This window comes from Desmodus rotundus, chromosome 4 (assembly GCF_022682495.2).
Source record: "Desmodus rotundus isolate HL8 chromosome 4, HLdesRot8A.1, whole genome shotgun sequence".
Taxonomy (NCBI): domain Eukaryota; kingdom Metazoa; phylum Chordata; class Mammalia; order Chiroptera; family Phyllostomidae; genus Desmodus; species Desmodus rotundus.
This window is the reverse complement of record NC_071390.1, coordinates 50,898,429-50,925,759: the sequence shown is the minus strand read 5'-3', so window position 1 is coordinate 50,925,759 and position 27,331 is coordinate 50,898,429. Positions and strand designations below refer to the sequence as shown.

At 39.4% G+C, this 27,331-nt stretch overlaps 1 protein-coding gene across 3 annotated transcripts in view; it reads left to right on the top strand.

The window, feature by feature from the left end:
* The window catches only part of ASCC1 (activating signal cointegrator 1 complex subunit 1), a 106,308-nt gene that overhangs the window by 15,735 nt on the left and 63,242 nt on the right, over positions 1–27,331 (top strand). For 2 of the 3 annotated variants that reach the window (XM_024561328.4, XM_024561327.4), the window contains exons 4-5: positions 5,000–5,097; positions 11,297–11,475. In XM_024561328.4, the coding sequence (XP_024417096.1) occupies positions 5,000–5,097; positions 11,297–11,475 (277 nt within the window). Of the gene's footprint in view, positions 1–1,288; positions 1,351–4,999; positions 5,098–11,296; positions 11,476–27,331 lie in introns of those variants that run through there. The other variant, XM_053922621.2, reaches the window with a different exon arrangement.

Sequence of the window (27,331 nt, the reverse complement as noted above, 5' to 3'; positions counted from 1 at the left end):
TTTTTCAAAGATTTTTATTTATTTTAGACAGAGGGGAATGGAGTGAGAAAGAGAGGGAGTGAAATATCAATGTGTGGTTGCCTTTTGCATGCCCCCCACTGGGGACCTGACCTGGCCTGCAACTCGGGCATGTGCCCTGACAGGGAATCGAACTGGCGACCCTTATGGTTCGCAGGCCTGCACGCAATCCACTGAGCCACAACAGCCAGGGCTATTTAGAGAGTAGGGAAGGGAGGGAGGGAGGGAGAGAAACATCAATGTGTGGTTGTCTCAGTTGTGCCCCCTAATGGGGACCTGGCCTGCAACACCGGCATGTGCCCTGGCTGGGAGTTGAACTTGTGATCCTTTGGTTCACAGGCCTGTACTCTATTCACTGAGCCACACCAGCCAGGGCTAGGTAGGAAGCTTCTTGAAGGCAGGCATGTGTGTTTTGCATTAGTCCACAGCACTTATCAAAGACTGATATGCTTTTTCCAGGATCTTTATACATTGCTTGGAAACTTGGGTATCACTTCAATCTGTGCTTGCTTGACCATTTTCTCTCCCATATTAACCACTGCTATGGTTAGCCTTTGTGCCTAACTGGTTTCTTTAGGGCTTACACCTCTGAAGATAGGCTGGTCTAGAAAGTCCATAAATTCTTTTTCTGTGTTGTGTCGCATGAATTAGGTCTGTCCAGTCTCCTTTATGAGAGGAGATTTACAAATATGGAATCATATACCTTTAAGTTTCAAGAGGTAGTAGTTTCATTTTCTACAGCCTTGAGAGTATCCTGAAATACCTGTTAAGGATAAAATTCTTCTGGAATGTGGCCACATGGGAAAGCAAATGTTAACTGTGACAGCTCACTTTCCTCTCAGGTTTCAGTGACATTTTTTTCTAAGAAACATGATTGGAGAAATTTGTGGCTCCATTCCTGATAAAATCAATGTAATATGTCTTTCTTAATGTGTGTATCTGCTATTGCTAAAGTGTGTAAAAATTCCTCAGATTTATGATTTCAACTTGATCCTTTGAATTCTGTATTTCCTAATTAGTACTCTGTCAGATGACTTGCATGTTAGATTAGATACTGATTCTGTTAAATCTAATTAATAGACAATATTTGCTATGAAGATTCCTTTCTTATGAATCATTTCTTTAGTCTTATTGGGATCAAGGAAGAAATTACCTGGCTAGCTAATTTAAAATCGTAGCCTAATGGTGGTTAATACCTGTCTATGGATTAGATCTAATACTGTGGTTTTCACCCTCAGGTGCACATTAGAATCACTTGGGGAGCTTTAAAAATTCTTACTATCTGGCTGCACCTCGATCCAATTAAATGAGAATCTCTGGAACTGAACCCAGGTATCATTAGTTTTTTAAGTACCCCTGGTGATTTCAGTGTGTAGACAGGATTGAGAACCACTCAATCTGGTGGGAATTCCATTCATATATTTAATAAGACAGTCCCCCCGTCCCTGTGTATCTGCATTATTTAGTGACTGTCTTAGACTTTCCACCTCTTTTGAGCCTGCCTGTGTTCTTAACTGGGCAGATGCCCTTACGGGCTTTATGAGGATAGCATGGACTGGACTGAGCTGTGTGCCCGTCACTGGGAAGCCCTTTTTACGTATGAATGCATTTATCCTTACAACAACCTTAGGATAAATGCGTATTATTCATTCCATTTTTACAAGTGAGGGAATAGGCTCAGAGTGGGTAAATGACTTACCCAAGGTTTGTTTGAGTCTAAAACCTCTTTAACCTTCAATTCCTTCCCTTTCTAAGGTAAGTAGACAATTGACATTTTGAGACAACTACTTTTTGTGATAAGCTTGACCACTAACCACTGTCAAATAGGGGCCTGGTTGAAGGCACCCCTTACTGATAAGGCCTAGAAAGACAAAGTCTGACAGAGTTGGTGCAGTAGAATCTCTAGCCCAACACAGAAAAACCCCTGTAAATTAAGGAGTTCTAATCCTTTTCTAAATGTCTTGGTTTTTTAGCAGTGCCTTGTTGTAGTAAATTTTAATGGAAATAATTGGGCTTCGTTAGCCCATTTAAAAACAAATACATACTCACACCTGTCAGAATGGTTATCCTCAATAAATCAAACAACAAGTGTTGGCGAGGATGTGGAGAAAAGGGACCCCCCCCCCCCCCGCACTGTTGGTGGGAATGCAGACTGGTGCAGCCACTGTGGAAAATAGTATGCAGGTTTCTCAAAAAATTAAAAGTGGAACTGCCTTGTGACCAAGCAGTTCCACCTCTGGGTATATATATCTGAAGAAACTCAAAACACTAATTTGAAAAGATACATGCATCCCTGTGTTCATTGCGGCATTATTTACAATAGTCAGGATGCAGAAGTGTCCCACGTGCCCATCAGTAGATGAGTGGATGAGATAACTGTGGTACGTATATGCAATGGAATATTATTACTCAGCTATAAAAAAGAATGAAATCTTACCATTTGTGACAGTATGGTTGGACCTAAAGGATGTTCTGCTGAGTGAAATAAGTCAGAGAGAGGAAGACAAATACTGTATGATTTCACTTATATGTGGAATATAAAGGACAAAAATACAAACAAAACGGAAACAGACTCATAGATACGAGAACAAACTGATGGATGACAGAGGAGAAGTTTGGAGGGATGGGTGAAAAAGTTGAAGGGATTAAGAAGTACAGATTGGCAGTTATAAAATAGTTATGGGGACATAAAGTGCAGCATAGGGAATATAATCAATAATATTGTAATAACTATGGTGTCGGGTGGGTACCTGACATATTGGGGGACCACTTTGTAAAGTATATGATTTTCTACCCACTATGCTGTAGTCCTGAAACTAAATAAAATAATATTGAAAAAATTAAAGCAAATTCAGTTTTAGACATAGTCATCCGTACTAGTGGGTACTATGTTGAAATCATAGAAGCCAAAATACTGTTGATGATAGAGGATTTTTTTCTCTTAATTCTATAGTTCGGTGATGGTCTCTTAGTGCTTTATTGCCTCTGAAACTTCTCTCCTGGGGTCCAGTAGTCTCATTCACTGTAACTCATCTAATTACTATGGGTTCCAGAAAATAACCTTGGGTTGTCAGAATTATTTATACTAGGAGGGCTAGGCATGTAATATAAATGTATCAGTTAATAGATGATCGAAGTGGAGTAGGTGACTGACAGTCGGGCATGATGAGAACAGTGATGAGCTTGTGCTCTGTTTTCAGGGCTGAGAATAGGTTCTAATCTATTGTTGTCATGAGTTGTCAGTTCTTCTAATTGATCTAAACCTTGAAATCTGAATTTTTAGTTGAAATTTATCAATTTTTAGGTGAAATCTCCCAAATATGTCTTTGTGAATTCAGCCTCCTGAGGTTTCCTGTTTTTTACTGTGCTTTTTTTTAAAAGTTTTTAAAAAAGATTTTATTTTATTTTTAGAGAGGGGAAGGGAGGAAGAAAGAGAGGGAGAAAAACATCAACATGTGGGTGCCTCTCATGCACCCCCTACAGGGGACCTGGCCTGCAACCCAGGCATGTGTCCTAGACTGGGAATTGAACCAGTGAACCTTTGGTTCACAGGCCGGAGCTCAATCCACTGAGCTGCACCAACCAGGGCTGTGCTTTTTTTTAAAAAAAAAAACACTTTTTATTCCCTTTATTTTCTTATATAAAATTATGTGGTGGCCACAGCTGGAGCCTGAGTCCTCTGCACAGAAACTCTGTCATGGGTCTTTATAAGATGGCCAGAGAATCCCTGATAAGTAGACATGGTAGACATAGTCTCTTTCCAGAGGTCGGGGGTGAGATAGCTGTAGGTCTTAGCTATAGCATCTCAGGTGCCTTGGTGAAGTTGCCTAGGCAACTTTTGCACGGGCATAATCTTCAAAGTGTCATCTTGAGGGATACCTCCATGAAAAAGTCAATGATCTGAGATTCCTTGATGGGATGGAGAAGAGATAGATCTCTTCCAGGAACTTGATCTTCATCACCTTGACCAGGCAGCCCAGCTTGGGGACAGGGATATACTCTTTGTCCTTGACTCTATGAGCTCTGTGGCCTCAGTCCCCAACCCTGACCAGGACCCTGACTGTGAGCTCGGCCCTGGATGCCGCTGCCAAACCCTTCATGGAAGCTGCTGCAGCCTCCCATTCTAGGGCCCCTAAGGCCTGCAGGCCCTCCTGCAGCACCTGCATCATTCACCATTTGGCGTTTCCTTGGAAAAGAAGCTACTCTCTGTGCTTTTCAATCTATCTTGAATGGTGAACCCTGCTCTTTGCCAAGCCCTTTACCCTTATTTAATTAATCAAGGATTATTCTCTTAGGATTATCTCAGAGTATAGTTAATTTGTTCTCCAAAAGGACAAGTTTCTCCCCTTCTCAAACTGTAGTCCCATTGGTTGCTGAATTGCCTGAGACTATGCCAACTTTCCTTTCACTGAACTGCAGACCCAGATTTTGAGAAGCAAACAGGTGTTGGGCACAGTTACTACCCGTATATCTTTACATTGAATTGAGCTGTAGGACATCATTTTGTCAGGGAGTGTAATGCTGTGTGTTCTGTAAAGCTATATGACTTGCAGGTGTCTTCACAGATATTGAGCTTTTGCTGAAGCCCTTCTCTGTAAGGGAGTATCTCTGGCTAATAAGATTTAAACATGATGCCTAATCAACAAAACAAACAAGCAAGCAAAATATAACCAAAGACACTGAAATTGAGAAAAGGCTGACAGTGACCAGAGGGGAGAGGGGAGGGAACTTCAGGGGAGAAGGGTGAAGGGTTTGTAAGAACAATTATAAAGGACACATGGACAATAATGGGCGGTGGGGTGGGGGGTGGAAACGGGAGGAAGGTGGGGAGGGCTGGGGGTTAGGCTGGGGGGAAAAGGCAGAGAACTGTACTTGAATAACAATAAAATTAGGAAAAAAAAATTTAAACATGATGCAGTTCTTTATTTTGGTACATTTTTGCGTAATCTCCTCCAATAATTAATTTTTCTTTATATTATAGGCATATAGTTGGAAAGAGAGGGGACACGAGGAAGAAACTAGAAGTGGAGACCAAAACTTCTATTAGTATTCCTAAACTTGGACAAGAAGGAGAAATTGGTGAGACCCAGTATATATGTTATATGTGCATCATTTTTCATGTGTATGGAATAATGTAATCCAACCAAGGTGTTTAGTGACTGTTCTTTAGTAGGTTGTGTAGCTATTGGCCTTTTTATGATTTGTCAGTATTAATCTCTGAATGAGGAAAGATGTGGTTAAACAACCTTATAGTGATTGAGTACCTGGGCCTTCATTTTATACTTTACCATGTACTGAGGGGATAAAGCTTCTGGATTTTGTTGTGATTAGATTTCTTTTATGATTTAGTAGCTTGAAATGCCATTGGCTAATTGTTTCAAGTTAGAAGTAGAGGAAACCAATGAAACCTACAAATTTGAAATGAAGTTCACCCCTTTCCATAAGTGTTTCCTTGTTTTTACCTGGCTTTGTAGACTCTGAGTAATGATTAAAATACCAAGCTGATTCAGGCCCTGGCCAGGTAGCTCAGTTGGTTAGGGCATCGTCCTAATACACCAAAGTTGTGGATTTGATCCCCGGTCAGGACACATACAAGAAGCAACCAGTGAATGCATAAATAACTGGAACAACAAATCGATGTCTTTTTCTTTCTCTTTCTCTCTCCCCCTCCCTCCCTCCTTCCTCTCTCTCTCTAAAATTAATAAATTTAAAAATAAATTAAAAAAAATACCAAGACTCATTCATCCCTGGCTGGTGTGGCTCAGTGGATTGAGTGCTAGCCTGCAAACCAAAGGGTCGTTGGTTCGATTCCCAGTCTAGGGCACATGCCTTGGTTGTGGACCAGGTCCCCAGTAAGGGGTGTGCAAGACGAAACCACACATTCATGTTTTTCTCCCTCTCTTTCTTTCTCCCTCTAAAAATAAATAAATAAAATCTTTAAAATAAAAAAAAAAAAAATACTGACCTGATTCAAGTAACTGCTGAGACTAGGAAAATAATTTGGTAATATAAGCAAGTCAGAAAGTGTCTGAACCAAATGTCAGTGTGAACCAAGGATACATACTTGTGTTTGTAAAACAACTTTGAGTGAGGAACATTGTAGGGACAATTTTTTTTTTTTTTTTTTTTTTTTTTTTTTTTTTTTTTTTTTTTTAAGAATGAGGGGAAAGGAGGGAGAAAGAAAGAGAAACATCGATGTGTGAGACAAACATGGGCTGACTGCCTCTCGCACGCCCCCAACTGTGGACCAGGCCCACAACCCAGGCATGTTCCTTGGCTGAGAAGCAAGCCGGTGACCCTTTGCTTTGCGGGATGATGCCCAACCAACTGCACCACACCGGTTAGGGTGGGACAAAGTTTTAAAAAACTTACCCTAAGACTATAGGTCTTTTAAAATATCAGCTAAGTTCAATAGCGTCCAATAATCTATTTTCCATAAACACCCATAGATTTTATTGTTTTAGGAGAAAAAATCAGTAGTACTCATCTTATTTTGTGCTCTGTGAGAACAATCACTGTGACAGATGAGTAACAGCTGACTTCAGCGCAGTGCTGTCCTGAAGAGCTTTCTGTGATGATCTTACGTTCTATGTCTGCACTGGCTAGCGCAGGAGCCAGTAGCCACATGTAACCACGAGTGCTTGAAATGTGGCTAGCGTGACGGAAGAACTGAATTTTTAATTCTATTTCATTCTAATTCATTTAATTTTAGTTTAACTAGGTGCTTGTGGGCTCCTGTATTGGACAGCACAGTACTAGACTTTTCCCCAGCCTCTTGCTAACTTCAGTAACCTCAAGCATATGAGCTTTAATGACATTTATAAAGGATTTTATTGAGATAAATATTCAGTTCATTTGAATTATGAATTTTAAAAAACTTGGGTCTTTCCTTAAGCTTTAAAGTTGAAATTACAAATATTGAAGTGTTTTATAATGGCATTTAAACGTATTTAACTAGTCCTGGCCCAGTGGCGCGGCTGGTTGGAGTGTCATCCTGTACACCAAGAGGTTGCGGGTTTGATTCCCGGTCAGAGCACATTCCTAGGTTGTGGGTTCAGTCCCTGGTTGGGGGCATGTGCAGGAGGCAATGTTTCTCTCTCACATTGATGTTTTTTTCTCTCGCTCTTTCTCCCTCTGTCTCTTTCTGAAATCAACGAACGTGTCCTTGAGTGAGGTTTAAAAAAAAATAAGCTTATTTAACTTTTTTCTAATTTTAAAGTTATTATATGCTTTAAAAATGGAAGCTTGCAGAGATTATATATAATAGGTATAAAGGGAAATTTTTTGTAATAGGAGCCCCAGACCTAACTGATATTGGCAGTTGAGTATTTTCCCTATTTTTGCTATCCATATAGTAACATAATAATTGTTTAAAATATATTTTATTGGTTGTGGTATTAGAACTGTCCCAATTTTTTCCCCTTTGCCCCCCTCCAACTGGTACCCCCCATTCCTTCCAGCAGTCCCCTCCTTAGTTCATGTCCATGGGTCATGCATATAAGTTCTTTGGCTACTCCATTCTGGCTATACTATTCTTAACCTCCCCCTGTCTATTTTGTACTTACCATTTATGCTTCTTATTTCCTGTACCTATCCCCCATTCTCCCCCCACCCCCTCCCCACTGATAACCCTCCATGGGATCTCCATATCTATGATTCTGTTCCTGTTCTGCTTGTTTGTTTAGTTTGTTATTTGGATTCAGTTATTGAAAGTTATGAATTTATTGTCTTTTTAATGTTCATCGTTTTGATTTTCTTCTTTTTCTTATATAATGCCCATTAGCATTTCATATAATAATGGCTTGGTGATGATGAACTCCTTTAGTTTACCTTGTCTGGAAAGCACTTTATCTGCCCTTTCATTCTAAACGATAGCTTTGCTGGATAGAGTTCCAGGTTGTAGGTCCTTGCTTTTCATCATTTTGAATGCTACTTGCCAATCTCTTCTTGCCTGCAAGCTTTCTTTTGAGAAATCAGCTGCCAGTTTTATGGGAACCCCTTTGTAGGTAACTATCTGCTTTTCTCTTAAAGATAAAGAGAGAATCTTTGTCTTTAACCTTTGGCATTTTAATTATGATGTGTCTTGGTGTGTTCTTCTATGGGTCCAACTTGTTTGGGACTCTGTGCTTCTTGGACTTATATGTCTGTTTTCTTCACCAAATTAGGGAATTTTTCTTTCATTATTTTTTCAAATAAGTTTTCAATTACTTGCTCTTTCTCTTCTCTGTCTGGCATCCTCTATTATTCAGACGATGGTATGTTTATAGTTGTCCCATAGGTTCCTAAGCTTCTCCTTGTTATTTTGAATTCTTTTTTCTTCCTGCTGTTCTGATGGAATGCTTTTTCCTTCCTTGTGTTTCAAATTGTTGATTTGATTCTCGGCTTCATACCCTTCACTATTGGTTCCTTATAGATTTTTTTTTTATTTCACTTAATCCAACATTCATTTCTGCCTGGGTCTTTTTTATAGCATTGAAGTACCCAATGAGTTCCTGGATCATCTTGATAACCAGTGTTTTGAATTGTGCATCGAACACTTTGCTTATCTCCATTCCATTTAGTTCTTTTTCTGGAATTCTGTTCTTTTACTTGGGCCATATTTCTTTGCTTTTCATTTTGGCAGCTTCTCTGTGTTTATTTCTGTGTATGAGGTGGAGCTACTTTGACTCCCTGTCCTAATGCACCTGTTAAGTTGTATGGGGTGGAGCCTTAGGTAATCGCCAGGGCTGGGTCACCTGTGTCACTGCTCTGTTGCTCTGTGTTGGGGGAGAGCTTGCAGAAGAGACTGTGCTGCTGCCTGCCTCTGGAGTGTTGCCCAGGAGGAAGCTGTCTCCCCACTCACACTTCTCTTTCTCCCTATATGCCACTGGTGTCCTTCTTGCTGTTGCCCTGGTGCTGAATCCCAGAGAGAGGTGGGTCTGTATGAGTCCTCAGTCTGTTGCAGGCCCTTTAAGAGTTTGTAGTTTCTTCTGCCACCCCAACCCCCACTGGTTTTTACAGCCATAAGTTATGGGGACTTATCTTCCTGGTGCTGGAACCCTGGGTTGGGTGGTCTGGACTGAGGCTGGGATCCCTCGCTCCCAAGGTATCCCTCCAGTTTTTTATCCACCACATGTGGTCGTGGAACTGCCTGTTCTGTCTCTGTACCTCTCTGTGCCACTCTGTCTCTGTGTGTCTCTGCATCTAGGCCCCTCTTATGAATGTGGCTTCTTTAAATCCTTTGTTGTTGGCCTTCACACAGCTCAATTCTCTGACAATTCTGGGTGATACTTGTTTTGTAGCATAACTTACTTTTTGTTATAGTTGTGCACAGAGGCGAGGCCTGTTTACCTACACCTCCATCCTGACTGGAAGTTTCATAATAATTTTTATAATATGGTATAAATGTGGAGACCGTGGCCGTTTTAAGATACTGAATCATTCCAAAATTTATCCAGAAAAGGGTAGGTAGTATAAAGATTAGATTTTGATTTAGAAAGCGCTGATATTTCAGTGTGAAAAGTGTGTCTAATTGTTAAAATTAAGAATTTGGTGGAACTAATTTAATTGAAAAACAAGAGGATAAACTGTCTTATTGGTCTTTTAGGGAAGTAATGTATATGGAAAAATCAAATTTATGAGTTAGAGTAAATTAAATTGTAGAGCCAAGAATGCTGTTGCATTGATGTGATATTTGCTGCCATTTAGTCATTTTCTTTTGCCTCTCCTTAGAGAGCCTAGAGAAGGAGATGATTTAGTAGTAGGTTTTAATTTGTCCTCTAGATATAAAATTGACCATTTTGACTATTAAGTATTGAATTCAGGAGCATTTAGTACATAATACAGTATTGTGCAACTGTCACCACTCTCTCTCTGGTTTTAGAATACTTTTTATCACCCCAAAAGGAAAAGCCATATCCATGAAGCCAGGGGTGTCCAACCCGTGGCCCACGGGCTGCATGCAGCCTAGGATGGCTGTGAATGAGGCTCAACACAAAATTGTAAATTTACTTAAAATATTATGAGATTTTTTGTGATTATGTGTCGCAGTGTGTTTAAAGTGTGGCCCAAGACAACTAACTCTTCTTCCAGTGTGGCCCAGAGACGCCAAAAGGCTGGACATCCCTGCAAGCAGGTATTTCCCATTCCTTCCTCCCTCGTCTTTGAGTACCGCTAATCTGCTTTTTGTCTCTGAATTTGCCTGTTCTGGATATCCCTGTAAATGGAAACATACATACAGTATGTGGCTTCTTTGGTCTCTCTTTTACTTAGCATCATGTTTTCAGATTCATCAGTATTTTCACATGCATCAGTTCTTCATTTCCTTTTTTTTGGCTGAATAATACTCCATTGTATGGAGATAGCACATTTTGTTTATTTGTTTATCGATTGATGGACATTTGTATTTTTTCCACCTTTGGTCCTGTGAACATTTGTGTGCAAGTTTTTTTGAACACCTGTTTCTACTTTTGGGTTCTTATCTAGGTGTGAAATTGCTGGGTTATATGATAACTCCTTTTTAACTTTTTAAGGAACTGTCAAACTTTTTCGTAGCAGCTGCATCACTTCACATTCCCTTCAACAAGGCATGAAGGGTTTACTTTATATCTTTTGAACTCATTTTTCTAGTTCACTAGCTGGTCTTTAAGGGTATTCTGTTTGTAGCCCTGGCCGGGCAGCTCAGTTGGTTGGAGAGTTGTCCTGATATGCCAAGGTTGTGGGTTCTATCCTCTGTCGGGGCACGTACTGTAATCAACCAATGAAGACATGAGTAAGTGCCACAACAAGTCAATGTTTCTCTCTCTCTCTGTTTCTCCCTTTCTCTCTCTATCTCTAAAATCAATTTTAAAAAAGCCATTAGGCCCTGACCCGTGTGGCTCAGTTGGTTGGGTGTCGTCCTTCCTGCAAAGCAAAAGGTCACTGGTTTGATCCCTGGTGAGGGCACATGCCTGGGTTGTGGTTTCAGTCCCCAGTCTGGGCACGTACAAGAGGCAACTAGTCAATAATCTCCCAAGTCGATGTTTCTCTCCTCTCTTTCTCCCTCCCTTCCCCCTGTCTAAAAATAAGTAAATAAAATCTTTAAGAAAACCCATTAAGTTTAAAAAAAAAGATATTCTGTTTTTAAATCTCATTCTGCTTAGATTGAATTCATTTTGTTTTTTACAGTTGGTGTTGTCCCCTGTCCAGAATTATATACATATTCAGGACAGCTCCCCACAGATGACAGTGTCTAGAGGTCACCTGTCTTACTAGCATTTGATGATCCTTGAGTGTGTTAACCCTTTTTTTTTGTTTGCAGTAATCACTGGCCAGCATCGAAGTGGTGTAATTTCAGCCCGAACTCGGATTGATGTTCTTTTGCTCACTTTTAGAAGAAAGCAGCCCTTCACGCACTTCCTTGCCTTTTTCCTCAATGAAGTTGAGGTTCAGGAACGATTCCTGAAGTTCCAGGAGGAAGTACTGGAGAGGTGCTCCATGGTAAGCAGCAAAACAAGCAAAGCAAAAAGTTTTAAGAGAAAATGATGGTACAAAACAAAAATGGTTCCTAATTCAAACAGTAGATACAAATTTCTTCTCTTACCAAAAAAGGTAACCATTTCTGATGTTTTCTTTTAATTTTGACCTGAAAAACCATATAGAGAGACATATTAACACATAAGTATCTGTATATTACTGAAATATTCTTTTTTTTTTGAAATATTCTTTTTAAAAAAAATTTATTTATTTTTAGAGAGGGTAAGGGAGGGAGAAAGAGAGGGAGAGAAACATCAATGTGTGGTTGCTTCTGGAGCGCCCCTTACTGAGGATCTGGCCTGCAACCCAGGCATATGCCCTGTCTGAGAATCGAACCAGTGACCCTTTGGTTTGCAGGCTGGTGCTCAATGCACTGAGCCACACCAGCCAGAGCTTACTGAAATATTTAAAAATTTTAAGACATGGAAAGATCATCTTAATATACACAGTATCCTGAACCTTGCGGATGGCAATGTTAATGAAATGCCACCTCAGGACAGTTAGGGCTTATTTGGGGTTAGTGACAAAAAACAGAATTGCATATGAAATTTTTATACTTATGTAACAGTGAAATGCTAGGGACCAGGATAATAGCAGGTAATTTAGAATAAGTTTTAAAATTCTTTTGGATATACTTTTAGGTAATTTAAAGAAATATTGATTTTTAAAAAATTACGAAAGTAATATATACTTATAGAAAATTTGGAAAATACAGAAAGGATTAATAAAAAGTCACCCATAATCTCACCACTGACAGATAATATTGTGGTATGTTTGTGTGTGTGTACGCAGACACACATTAAAAAAAATAATACGTGCCTTGTATATGGTTTTATATCCTATTTTCTTTGAAATTTAACGTTATACCATGATTATTTTGTCATTGAATAAAAACCTAAATAGTTTATCTTTGCTTTGGAGACCAGGAAGGAAATTATAGTAGTGATTGCTAAAATGACGTGATCTGATTTCAGTAACTGTTCAGATGACCTGATTTTTAATGGCTGTGTGCTATTCTGTTACAGGAAGGCATAATAATTTATTTAATCTTTATTCTATTTTTTATTATTATAAATAATGATGTTATGAGTATTCTTCTGCACTAGTCTAATTAGTTTCTTATTTAGTAAATTCCTGGAAGTGGAAAAAGGCTATGTCTTTGTTGGAGGCTTTTGATACTATATCCAAATTATCTTCAGGAAGTGCTATAGTACTTATATAGCTTTCTGTACGTTTCCTCTCCTACCCTTGCTAATACTGGGTGTTACTATTCTTTTATATATTTTTTCTGTAATCCAGTGGACAAAAAATATTAGCTTATTGCTTTATTGTTCATTTATTTGATTATTGGTAAATTAAGACTTTTTCATATGCTTAACTGTTCTTTCTTCATGTTTTGGTCAATTTTTCTCTGAGAGCGTTCATTTTTTAATTTATTTGTAAGAACTTCATGTGTAATAAGATCAGTATTATTTTATAACTTATATTTAACTTCTTAGTTCATTTGGAATGTATTTTGGTATTTAGTAAGAGGTAACCCCTGTTAAGGTAACCACTTATCCCCAGAAGGATTTTAAAATTTTTATTTTACCTTAAAAATTATTGTATAGTAAAATGGCCTTTTTTGGGTGTACATTTCTATGAATTTTAACATATGTATAGATTTGTGTAGCCACCTACCACAATCAGTACACAGAACAGTTGTAGCACATCAGAAAACTCCCTCGTGTTATCCTTTCATGGGCACCTCTTCCCTACCCTAAATCCTGGCAGTCCCTCATCTCCTCTCAGGTACTGTGGTTTTGTCTTTCTGATAATGCCATAGAAATGGAATCATACGATGTGTAACCTTTTGAGACTGTCTTTTGCACTCAGCATCATGCCTTTGAAATTCATTCAAGTGGTGTGTTTGTAGTTTTTTCCTTTGTATCGCTGAGTAGTGTTCCACTGTATGGATGCACTGCAGTTTGTTTAACCACCCACCTGTTGAAGGACATTAGGTTGTTTACAGGTTTTGGCAATTCTGAATAGAGCTGCTGCTATACAAACATTTATGTACAGCCCTGGCTGGTGTGGCTCAGGGGATTGAGTGCCTGCGAACCAAAAGTTTGCCTGTTCAGTTCCCAGTCAGGGCACATGCCTGGGGTGCAGGCCAGGTCCCCAGTTGGGGGTGTGTGAGAGGTAACCAATTGATGTGTTTCTCACACATTGCTATTTCTCCCCCTCTCCTTACTTTATTTCTTCAAAGTGAATAGCCAGGAGTGAGATGGCTGGGATATATGGTAGGTATATGTTTAACTTTATGAGAAACTGACAAACCGTTTTTCAGAGTGCCTATACCATTTTGCATTCCCACCAGCAACATGAGGGAATTCCAGTTGCTTGGTGTCCTTGTCAGCATTTGGTGATGGTGGCATTTTTATTTTAGCCATTGTACTGGTGGTGTTGTGGTATCTTATTGTGGTTTTAATTTGTATTTCTCTAATGGCTAATGATGTTGAACATCTTTTCATGTCTTTTTTTGCCATTCTATATCCTCCTCGGAGGGGTGTACATCTATTGCCCATTTAAAAATTGTTTTCTTACTGTTAAGTTTTGAATGTTCTTTCATATATCTCCTATATACAAGTCCTCGTAAAGATAGGTGATTTCCAAATATTTTCTCCCAGGATGTAGCTTGTCTTTCATTCTCTTTTTAGTGTCTTTTGCAGAGAAAAGTTTTAAATTTTGATAAAGCCCAATTTATTAGTTTACTTTTATAGATCATACTTTTGATGTCATGTCTGAGAACTCTGCCTAACCCTAAGCCACAAATTTCTGAGAATTTTTATAGTTTTCCCTTTTTTTTGGTTCGCAGGCTGGTGCTCAATCCAGTGAGCCGCACCCGTCAGGGTATAGTTTTCCTTTTTTTTTTAATGTTTAGCCTATGATCCAGTTAATTTTTGTATTAGGTGTGAAGTTTTGGTCGAGGTTATTTTTGTGCATGTGGATTTCCATGCTATGTTTTTCAGTCTTGTGGTAATGAGAGGAATAAAAGAGAATAGCAGTTAATATCTTTGACTGGAAAGGATGGACCTTGTTCAGATTCCGAGTTCCTTGATCTGTGCAGACTTGGGCAGGTGAACCTCTTCAAATCTTTACAGCTTGCTTTGGAGAGTTGCAGGAAAGATTAAGTGAGATAACATAAAGTACTTGGCAAGGCACTTGATACATAGTAAACATTTAATAAATGGCAGTAGCTACTTCTGCTACTTTTATGGCTGGTTAGGTTAAAGTTATTAGTATCATTGGAGTATTAAGCATAGAGCCCTGGCTGGTGTGGCTCAGTGGACTGAGGACCAGACTGTGAACCCGAAGAAGATCGCAGGTTTGATTGCCAGTTAGGGTACATGCCTAGGTTACTATGGGCGAGGTCCCCAGTTGGGGGCCACGATGTTTCTCTCCCTCCCTTTCTTCCCCCCTTCCCCAATCTCAAAAAATAAATAAAATCTTTAAAAAAAAAGAGAAAGTAGATGAGGGCTGTTTTTGATAATTGTGGGCAAGGTCAGTGAAAATTTTTACAAGAACCTTTCCCTTCCTTCTCTTCTCCCTTTTTCTTTTTCCCTTCCTTTCTTCTTCCTGTCCTGTTCACATTGCTCAAGGTGGGTATAGAAGGAATAGAATCCAAGTATTTTTGTGGGGTAAGGGGGTAAGAATGAATGAAGTTGATTTTTAAGAAGTAGACTGTGAAGGTTAAGTAGATTCAGACTGGGCAACCATGAGTAGACAGTACAGAATTTGTGACCCGTTCTGAAATGGCATTCGTGTGCTTGAACAAGGGCACATCTGTAAGTCAGGTACTTAAATACTGTATGTAACATTAATAACCATCAGGGTATTTACTAATTATTGTTAGTAACACATCAGGATATCTTTTTTCCCCTTAACGTTTCACAGCAAGATGATTTTATTCTCAGTGGGAGAAGCAGGTGGGTGTAGTAGATCAGGAACACTGAAGTTTCAGTACGGGCTCGTAAATTTAGGGGGTGCCGGTAAGTTTTTAAACTATTTTACCTTGTAAATACCAATTTATTGAAGCCAGTAATTATTTACTTTTTGGAATGTTAGAAATATCTGGTATGTGACAAGCAGATTGTAATAAATTAGCCTTTTTTCTGTGGTGTGTGTGTGTGTGTGTGTGTGTGTGTGTGTGTGTACACTTTCTTAGTTTTCTTTTGGCTCCCAACATGAGCCGCCAGGGGACCAATATTTGAATAATTACTTTCACTTGGCCAGAATGGCCTTGGCCACTGTGAAAGTCATGCTGGTCTTAATCAGTACAAGGTACTTTCTTCCTGCTTTCAGGGAGACTCTACAGTGACATTGCCGCCTTCTTGCTTTTAAGTCAGGTCCTGATAACACCACAGAAATAAGCGCAGCATAAAAGAGTAAATAAGGCAGGGACCGTTCTGGGACCATTCTGTACTACCTATTATATGGAGGAAATTTTTAGTGAATTTCATTCTGATGTAAGAATGACAGGCAGATGGCTGGGAAAGCCTGTAGGCATTTTCCATTAGTATTTGGCATTTGTTACCCCAGCTTAGGCGAGTTCCATTGTAGTAGCTTTGAAGAACACACACCTTGTTCATTGAAATAACAGTTGTTTCCTGAATGACTGACATTTAGTCTTATTTTAGTTCTTCAGAAACTCATTTGACATTTCTGATAGTTTCTTCATCTCTAAGATAGGAATGGTCTCTACATTGTGTTACTTGTAGGAAAAAGATGACTGACACGTCTTGATATAAAGTTGGCTCATACATTTTTGAAACTTACATATGTATTTGTTATATATATAATTAAAATAAAATCACATGTTTTATATTTTTTTGATTTAACTTGTTTCATGTCAATACATATAAATTTAATCACTATTTTTAATTGCTGTGAAGTATTCTATTAATGTACCCTAACTTTTAATTAATCCCCTATTGATGGAACATTAAAAGGAATTATTTCTGTTGTTCATTATAATATATAATGTTTTATTCATTATAATGTGTAATGAGCATTTTTATACTTGCATCTTTCTGTCCTTGGCTGATGTATTTTTGGGGATAAATTTCTTAGAGATAAATTCTTAGACGTAGAATATACAGGTTAAGGAAATGTAAACTTTAAATTTTTGATAATTTCTTTCATTCTATTTTAAAAATCAACTTTATTGAGTTATAGCTTACATATAGTACAAGGCACCTGTTTTAAGAGTACACTTGGATGAGTTCTGACAAACATACACAGTAGTGTAACAGCCATCAGAAACAGAATATAGAACATTTCCATCACCCAAAAAGTTCCCTGGTACGTCTTTGCAGTCAGTTTCGCTCTCTGCCATCTACCAGTGATTCCAGGCAACCACTTAATCTGCTGTCTGTTACTATTAGATTTCTGCTTACTAGAATGTCCTGTAAATACAGTATGTAGTATTTGTGTGACTTTTTTGTTGTTGTTCTGCATAATATTTTTGAGAGTCATTCATGTTGGTGTGTATTATATTAGTTAATTTCTTTTTATTGCTGAGTAGTATTCCTTTGCATGAATATACCAAAATTTGTTTATCCATTCAACTGTTGATGGATGTTTGGGTGATTTCTAATCTTTGGCTATTATAAGTAAAGCTACTACAGCCTTGGCTAGCGTGGCTCAGTGGATTGAGTGCCGGCCTGCGAACCTAAAGGTTGCTGGTTTGATTCCCAGTCAGGGCACATGCCTGGGTTGTGGGCTAGGTCCCCAGTAGAGGGTGTGCGAGAGGCAACCAATCGATGTATCTCTCACACATCGATGTTTCTCTCTTTCTCCCTCCCTCCCCCTCTCTCTAAGAATAAAAAAAAGAAAAAAATAAAGCTATTACATATAATCAGTTGTGCAGAAATCTTTGTGGTAAGTATATGTTTTTATTCCTCTTGGTCAAATACTTAGGAGTGTAATTGTTGGATCAAATGCAGAGATATGTTTAGTTTATAGAAAACCATAAGATCTTTTACCAATGAGGTGAGCCTCTTCTACCACAAATGAATTATGAGAGTTTAGGCTTCACCACATTTTTGCCAACTTTTGGGGGTATCTGTCTTATTTTGACTTTTGCCACTCCAGCAGGCATGCTGCGGTATCTTGTTTTAACTTCAGGGGATATGTTCTGACAACTCTTTCACCCCGCCTCCCCGTATTCCTGAAACTGCAGATAGTACTGAACCCTATGTATACTGTTTCTTTCCTATACATACTTTACTAAAGCTTCTTCTTTGGCATATGCAAATTGCCAGCATCACTACTCTTGCACTTTGGGGCCTTTTAAGTAAAATGAGAGGACTTGAATGCAAGCACTGTGATACTGTGACAGTTGATCCTGGTAACCAAGATGGTTACTAAGTAACTAAAGGCTGGGTAACATATACAACATGGGTAATGCACAGCATGGGTAACATATACAGTGTGGATAAGCTGGACAAAGGGATGACTTACATCCCAGCTGGACGGAGCTAGAAGGGATGAGATTTCATTGCACTACTCAGTGTGGAGAGAAGACATGGCATTTCCTACCATTTTGAGTGCTGCTTGTTCTTGGTTAAGCATTTGCTAGGTTGTTGCAGCTTCTTAACTGGTTTCTAGGGTTCTCTCAGAGCTACTTTGGTGTGCATGTTCATTGTTTATTTGGTGTTTCTGTGAGGGAATGAGGGCCTTGTTCTTATTTTGCCATCCTGCTGATGTTACTCTTAAGTTTGGATAATTTCCAGGCATTATTTCCTCAAATATCTTTTCTCTTCCTTTTTTCTCTTCTTCTGTAACTCTAATTACGCATACAAGGGAGCGTCCCCCCCCCACATAAAACAGAATTATCTTATGGAGGGAGGGCCCCTTGTAGTGCAGGCTTCACCTGCTAGGTGAGTGTTCTAGGAGCCCATCCGTGTCAGTGTGCCAGCTGGTGTTGTGAGAGGTTGTGATCTGCTTCAGTGAGTTTTTTTTTTGAAGACTCTTTCAATGCGTTTGCTCATTTCGTGATGAGTGATTTACCAGCACACCTGCCCATTCCATACCTAGCTGAGTGTTCAGCAGTTTTTGACCAAAAAACAGCATGACTCCCACCCTCCCTGTTTACCAGATCTCGCCCCCAGAGACTTTTTACTGTTTCCCTTGGTGAAAAAAGTCCCCAAAGGGAAACGTTTTGCTGATGTGGAAGAGGTGAAACAAAAAATGGCAGAAGCACTAAAAGGCATCAAAATTGATGAGTTAAAAAAGTGTTCTGAGCAGTGGGAAAAAAATCTCCATAGGTGTGTTGCATCAAATGGTGAGTACTTTGAAGGTGACTGAAATTTAAACATGTAAGTATAAATACACAAATTTTTATAAATAAATTCCAGGGTTTTTTGCACTCCCCCCCCCCCCGCCCCCAGGTATATTAGACTGCTGCACAGGTTACTGAAGCTGTTCACTTGTTTTACAGACTTCATTTTATTCCTCCTGCTTCATTTGGTAGTTTAGTAGCTATGTCTTTAAGTTCACTGATTTTTTTTTTTTAAGTTTGTAACCTGTTGTTAATTCCATCCAATAGAATTTTCATTTTTGTTCTTATTTTTTTATCTTTTGAAGTTCTACTTGTTTCTTTTTTTCATATCTTTTTCTTTCCTCTATCTTCATGTTTTCCTTAAAATAGTTTCCTTCTTTATAATAGCCGTTTTAAAGTCATTGTTAATTCCATAGCATAGTAACATTCTAGATACATTACTGTTGACTGATGTTTATTTTTTACCTGCTTATGGGTCACGTTTTTATGCTTCTTGTAAGCCTGGTATTTTATTGGATGCTGACCATTGTGAATTTACTTTGTCGTGAGCAAATTTTGTTTTTTCTCTTTAAAGAGTCTTAAACTTTGTTCTGGAAAATACTTATGGATTAGCATAATCATTCCAAAGCTTGTCTCTTAAGGGCAGATGTAGAGGTTTTTTGGGTTTTTTTTAAAGATTTTATTTATTGATTTTTAGAGAGCGGGGAAAGGAGGGAGAGAGACATCAATGATTGGTTGCCTCTTCCATGCCCCTTACTGGGGACTGGCCTGCAACCCAGGCATGTGCCCTGACTGGGAATGAACCAGTGACCTTTTGGTTCACAGGCTGGTACTCAATCCACTGAGCCACACCGGTCAGGGCAGATGTAGAGTATTCTTTACTCTAGGACTAATTTAGCCTCACTATTAAAGTGTGTTCCTTCTGGAATTTATTTAGTGCTCTTTGGGTTTTTTAAAAATTATTTATTTTTTATTGTTCAAGTATCCCCCCTCTCCCCCTTATTGTTCATGTGACCTTTTATAATTGTTCCTGCAAACCTTTCACCCTTTTCCCCTGAAATTCCCTCCCCTCTCCCCTCTGGTCACTGTCAGCCTGTTCTCAATTTCAGTGTCTTTGGTTATATTTTGCTGGTTTGTTTGTTTTGTTGATTAGGTTCCTGTTAAAGGTGAGATCATATGGTATTTGTCTCTCACCACCTGGCTTATTTCACTTAGCATAATGCTCTCCAGTTCCATCCATGCTGTTGCAAAGGATAGGAGTTCCTTCTTTCTTTCTGCTGCATAGTATTCCATTGTGTAAATGTACCATAGTTTTTTGATCCACTCATTCACTGATGGGCACCTAGGTTGCTTCCAGCACTTGGCTATTGTAAATTGTGCTGCTATGAACATTGGGGTGCATAGGTTCTTTTGGATTGGTGTTTCAGGATTCCCAGGATATAATCCTAGCAGTGGAATTGCCAGGTCAAAAGGTAGATCCATCCTTAGTTTTCTGAGGAAATTCCATACTGTTTTCCACAGTGGTTGCACCAGCCTGCAATCCCACCAACTATTTAGTGCTCTTTGTATTCAAGAGTGGTCTCTGCAGTCTGGCTCTTGGGGACTTGAGTGTTTACCTGCTGTTTTGAGTTTTGGGTGTTACTTGGCTTACTGCTCCCTAGTATTTGTTCTTTACCTGGTTTGTGGTTTCACTCTATTCATGTGCAGATTGTTTTTCAGCCAAAATTTCAAAGAGAGCTAATGCAGATTTCTAGAGCTCTTGTGTATGTGTGTTTCCTTTTCCATGTTGCAAAAGTTTACTTAAATAAAAGGACTAAATGGTTTTTTATTCTGCCTGAATGGCAACATCTCCAAGTTCTTTTCAATCAATGTACAATCGATTAATCTGAAATTTTTTTGCATTTCTCTGCTCTAGGGGGTTTCATATTTTTTTCATAATACTTGTTTAGGTAGGGAAATCCTTTTCAATCCAGAGTGCTGGTCTAATTGTTATGGGAGAAACTCCCAGAAACTTGGTTCTTCTCGCAAATGCGGTAAAGAATTACAGATCAGCGAGTCTATTAGTATGCAAATAGGGTTTATTGGCGATCCATTTTCATGGAAGAGAATAGGCCTAGTTAAGGTGGGGTGGGGAGGGATTCAGGGCAAAGCAGGATAAGGGCGGCAAAGTAAGGGCAGCCAAAGGCTGGGGTGGCAAGTGCATGTGTGGCCAGAGGCTGGGTGGCCAGAGCGCCAAGAGTGCCAAAATCCAAAGTCCTTTGTTCTGAGGACTTACATAGTTGGCAAGATGAGGGGTGAGTGGGTTACATATTGATTGATAGGTAAAGGTTTTGCCAGCTTTGTGTGTGTGTGTGTGGGGGGCATGTACACCCAAAGGTGTTAATGGGCTCTTCCTTTGGGCCAATGGGACCTTTCCGGCCTTTCAGGTCTTGGAATGAAAGCACAGTTTCAAAGGCTTTCTTTCCCAGATAGTGGAGAAGATTCTTAGAATTTCAAGGACAGCCCTCCTCCTGTGTTAGCATGGTGTGTGTGTGCGTGTGTTTTTTAAGATTTTATTTATTAAGTATTTTATTTATTTATTTTTAGGGAGGGAGAAAGAGAGAGAGAGAGAAACATCAGTGTGTGATTGCCTCTCATGCATCCCGTACTGGGGAGCTGGCCTACCAGGCATGTGCCTTGACTGGGAATCAAACCAGCAACCCTTGGGTTCACAGGCTGGCACTCTATCCACTGAACCACACCAGCCAGGGCAGTGTGGTGTTTTCTGTGATGTTGGGACACCTGGCAAGATTATGGACCAGGCTCAGGACTGCTGAGTGAGTGGGTGAGACGTGTCTCCCTCCTCCTCCCTGCCTTCGTTTGCTATCTGTCCTGCCTAACATTATTATGTAACCTTCCCTGGAGGCCTTAAATTTTGCCTTGGCATTCTTAAATTCCAGTTTTTGTCACCTCAACTCATAGAACCCTGGTCTGGACTTGTTTGGGGTTCCTCACTCTGTGCCACTGTTAGAAATTGTCACTATTCACAAAGCTAGAATGGGGCTCAGTTTGTTTTTCCTTTCTTAGTGATTACAGTCCAGCACAGTCCAATGTCTGGGAACATTTGTTCTATATATTTTACAAGTGTTCTATTTATTGATAGCAGGAGGGTAAGTCCTATAGGAGTTAATTCTTCATGGGCAAAAGGAAGACATTCTCATACATTTTAAAATTGATATGTAATTTGTATATCATAAAATTCCCATGTTTAAAGCACACAGTTCAGTGGTTTTCAGTATATTCACTACTCTGTGCAGCCATTGCCACTAATTCCAGGGTAATTCTACCGCCCCCAAAAGAAACCCCATACGCATTTAAGCTGTCACTGCCCATTTTCCCTTCCCCCTGCCCTGACAACCACCAATTCAGTGTCTATCTCTATGGGTTTGCCTGTTCTGGATATTTCATATACATGGAGTCATAGGATATGTGGTGTTTGTATCTGGCATCTTTCACTTACAATGGGCTCTAGGTTTATCCATGTTTGTCCTGGAACACCGCTTCATTTCTTTTAAATTGCCCAGTAGTATTCCATTGTGTGGATATATAACATTTCATTCCATTGTGTGGCATATACAATGTTTATTTTTTCACCTGATGGAACATTTTGGTTGTTTGCACTTTTGGGCTCTTATGAATAATGCTGTTATTCATAAACTTTTTCTTCTAATAAGTTGTAATATTGTAAATAGAGCTGAATTTATCGCTGTTTTTATTTACTTAGTCAACATTGAGAAGTATATAAAATAGCAAATAATTATTGAGCAGTTGCATTGTGGTAGACAGTGTATTGAGTGCTTCCTATGTTTATTTTGTTTATCTTCAGTCTATCCCTGAGATAGATGTTGACATTCCATTTTACTGAAGCAGAAATTGAAGCCCAAGGTGCTGCAGCTTCCTTCTTTTTTATTCTTTCTTTTTGTGAATTTATCCTTCTTATGTCAAATATATCAAGTCCTCTTGGGATCTTTGTGGTGAAAGATGAAAAGAAGAGTGGATGAGTTTACCTTTGTACCCTACCCTGTTGTATTAGTTTTCTATTGCTGCGTAGTAATTTACCTCACTTTTAGCAGCTTTAACAACACCCGTTTATTATCTCACGGTTCTGTCCTATTTGTAGATCAGAAGACCTGGTGGGCTCAACTGGGTACTCTGCATAGAGTCTCACAAGGACAAAATCAAGGTGTTGATGAGACTGGTCTCTTATCTGGGTGCCTTGGGCAAGAATCCACTTCCAAGTTCATTCAGATTGTTGGCAGAATTCAGTTCCTGTGGCTGTAGGTCTGAGGTCCCAGTTTCCTTTACAGGTGGCCCCTCTGACTTTGATTAAAACTTTCTTGTGCTTAGAATCTCTGACTTCTGTCACCAGCCAGAGAAAACTCTGCTTCTAAAGAGCTCATGTGTGTAATCAGGCTCACCATGATAATCTATCTCCCTATCTTCAGGTTGACTCTACCGCATAACACAGTACAGTCACAGTGGTGATGTCTCATCATCCTCACAGTTTCCACCCACAATCAAAGGAGGGGATTATACAAAAGTGAGGGCCATTCTTAGAATTCTGCCTACTACAGCTATTAATTTTCATTTTAAAACACTGTTGTGAAGGTCACATTTTTAATACAGCAGACAAGTTTTCTACTCCCAGGTCTCATCCTGAATTTCCTTCACTTTTTTTTAAAGTTTAATCTTAATTTTGATTTTTAGAGAGAGGGGAGTGAAGGGAGAAAGAGAGGGAAGCACTGATATGAGAGAGAAATATGGATTGGCTGCCTTCTGTGCAATCCCCTACCAGTGACTGAACCTGCATCCCAGGCAAGTGCCCTGACCGGGAATCGAACCTTTCGGTTTGTGGGATGATGCCCACCCAACCGAGCCACACTGGCTGGGGCACCCTCACTCTTTCTTGAACTTCTCTTTTCTTCCTTTAAAATAGTTGACCTCTTGCCCTGGCTGGGTATGGGTAGTTCAGCTGGTAAGAACGTCTTCTTTGTTTGCTGAAGTTGTGGACTCCATCTCTGGTCAGGGCACATAGAAGCAACCAATGAATGCATAAATATGTGGAACAACAAAATTGATGTTTCTGTCTGTCTCCCTTCCTCCCTCCCTAAAAAAAGTAATAAATAAAAAGTTGGTCTCTTTTCTCTATTTTTCTCTGTTTGGTAGCATGCTTGTCTTTGACCTCACCCTTGACTGTCCAAGGAAATGTGAATTTACGTTTTAGAATAATGTTTCCTGAAATCACCTTCCTTCGTGCCAATCAATTATATAAGAAATGTTTGACTGCAGACATTATCACCATCATCCCTGTGTGTAGGATTTAGCTTCTCACAGGCATCAGCAAGGTATTTCTCATCTATGTGATATGCACATAAACTGCACCTTATTTTGTCACTCATTCCTCTTTTGCATTAAGATTCCAAGATGTCTTACTGTCTGCTAATTCAAGAATATGTTAAAATCCTGTACATCTCTCAGTCATTCTATAGCTAGTAATGCTGCTGTAATTCCGTTTTACCTCACAGCAGGGTCCAGTAAAAATCACATCAGTAATGAAAAACTAATTCAAAGCTGTGTTTGGTGGAGCATTCTGAAGGCTTATATTTCTGTCTAAAGCAATGGGATTTTTCAGGCTGCCTAGAGAACTGAATAGGTTATAGCTTCAGAAACAACATAATTCTGCTCATATTTTATGTGAAGGCTAACACTGGGAAGAAATGGCTAATCGATTTGAGGTCTCCCCTTAGTTAGTTTTTCTTCATTTAGTATTATTCACTGAAGAAGAAAATTTATTTATAAAAAAGCTTTAGTGTGTAATTTAGGATTCTTCTTTTTTAAAGGTTTTATTTATTTATTTTTAGAGAGGGGAAGGGAGGGAAGAAGCGAGGGAGAGAAATATCAGTGTGTGGTTGCCTCTCACATGGCCCCCACTGGGCACCTGGCCTGCAACCCAGGCATGTGCTCTGACTGGGAATCGAACTGGTGATCCTTTGGTTCGCAGCCCGTGCTCAATTCACTGAGCTATGCCAGCCAGGGCTAATTTAGGATTCTTAATGTATAAGAAGAGTTATGGAATTTATAGTTACAAATTTTCCCAAGTGGCCTGCACAACTTGGGAAACCCAGGGCCTGTGTACCCAGTGGTACACATGGGAGTACCACATGGGAGTACCACCACCCCGCCCCTGCACAGCTGATCATCTACTCAGGGCAGAGGTTGGTGGTAAGTGTTCACAGCCAATTCTCGCAGCTGACTGGCCTGGGTAAATCCCTCCCATTGACCTGCCAACAGCAATCAAGGCTCAACTACAAGAGGAGGGTGTACTCAGCCAAATGAAGGGTGCACCTCAAGTACTTAACTTGGGTGACAGGGGTGGCTGTGCCTCTGGACCCTAGAGGACACCTGCTATATTAGGCCACACTACCAAGACATGACATCAAAGCAGCTCTACCTAATACATGGAAACAAACACAAGGAGACTGCCAAAATGAAGAGACAAAGAAACAGGGCCTAAATGAAATAACAGGTCAAAACTCCAGAAAAAGAACTAAACAAAATGGACATAAACAATCTATCAGATGGGGAGTTCAAAACACTGGTTATATAACAATGTGCAAGGAACTTAGTGAGGACTTCAACAGCATAAAAATGATCCAGTCAGAAACGAAGGATACACTAATTGAAATAAAGAACACTTTACAGGGAAACAGCAGCAGAGGTGATGAAGCTGAGAATCAGTCAAAGATGTGGAACATAAGGAAGCCAAACACAACCAATCAGAACAAGAAGAAGAAAAAAGAATCCAAAAAATGGAGCATAGTATAAGCAGGCTCTGGGACAACTTTAAGAGGTCCAACATTCGCATCGTAGTGGTGCCAGAAGGAGAAGAGGAAGATCAAGAAATTGGAAATCTATTTGAAGAAAGTAATGGAAGAAAACTTCCTCAATTTGGTGAAGGAAGTAGACATGCAAGTCCAGGGAGCACAGAGAGTCCCAATTATGATGGATGCAAAGAGGCCCACTCCAAGACATGTCATGATTAAAATGCCAAAGGTTAAAGATAAAGAGAGAATCTTAAAAGCAGCAGGAGAAAAGCACTTCGTACCTATAGAGGAATTCTCAAGACTTTCAGCTGATTTCTCAAAAGAAACTTTGCAGGCTAGAAGGGGTTGGCAAGAAATATTCAAAGTCATAAAAAGCAGGGACCTACAGCCAAGATTGCTCTACCCAGCAAGCTATCATTTAGAATCAAAGGGCAGAGAAATAGCTTACCAGACAAGAAAAACTAAAGGAGTTCATCATCACCAAACCATTATTATATGAAATGGATATGGAATAGTGGATATGGAGAGAGTTTTGATAGTTGAGGGGAGTGTGGGGGAACAGGTGAAGAGGTGAAGGGATTAAGAAGAACAAATAGGTAGGTACAGAATAGCTATGGGGATATAAAGTACGGTATAGGAAATGGAGTAGTCAAAAAACTTATATGCATGACTCATGGACTTGAAAATGGTGTGGGGATTGCCCAAGGGAGTGGAGGGTGCTGGTGGAGGAGGCCAAGGGGGAAAATTGGGAGAACTATAATAGCATAATCAGTAAAATATAATTTAAAAAAATGAAATCAGTGAAGGGCCAAGTGATGATGTGGTGATTGTTAGTGGTAAATCATGAAGCTGTAGTTTGAATGAGAGGGTTAAGGTTTTGCACCTGGGAGAGCTGAGCTAGGATGTGATTTTCATCTCTGAACTGTTGCTTTGGCCTACACATATGCTTTCTGTGGATGTAGCTTTTGCATGCATTTTATCCTTTTTAACAAAGAAACTGAAGCTTACTGATGTGACTTAGAAACACTTCTTTTTTTTTTCAATCTAGACAAAACTGCCTCAGGGAATTTCTATTATAATACTCCTTGCTTTCCCTTGCTGGGTGGAAGGTCACCACCATTAGAATTTTCAGGCGCCAGCCTGGTTAGCCAACCTAATGGAGTAAAATAGTTCCAGCTCTGAGTAATGGTGAACTTGGAACAGTGCCCAGTGTAATTAAACTCCTGGAGTAGAAAGTTTGATGTTCATCTTTATTCATTTCAAAGAAGAAACTTGTGGAAGGGAATGCGCTATATTCCAAGTAAAGAAAAATGATGTCTCTAGAGATTCATGTCATTGCTATGAAGATTATTTGGTTCTACATTAATTTTAGATAATTCAGAAAGAGAAAAGTTTTTCTTAGTAGACAGCGTTGGTAGGCAGGGTAAAATTTAGGGTGTTTCCCATTTATTAAAAGACTGTCCAGTTGGGTTACATATAAATTATATAACCTCCAGCACACTTCAAAGACTGTGTGAACTCTTATGACTCAGATTCCCCTGAAATACTACAGATTATGTGGTCTCTGGGGTACCCATCTGCTCCTTTTCCTGCTCTTTTGTGTCCTGCTTTGTTTTCCAGTGTTCATTGTTTT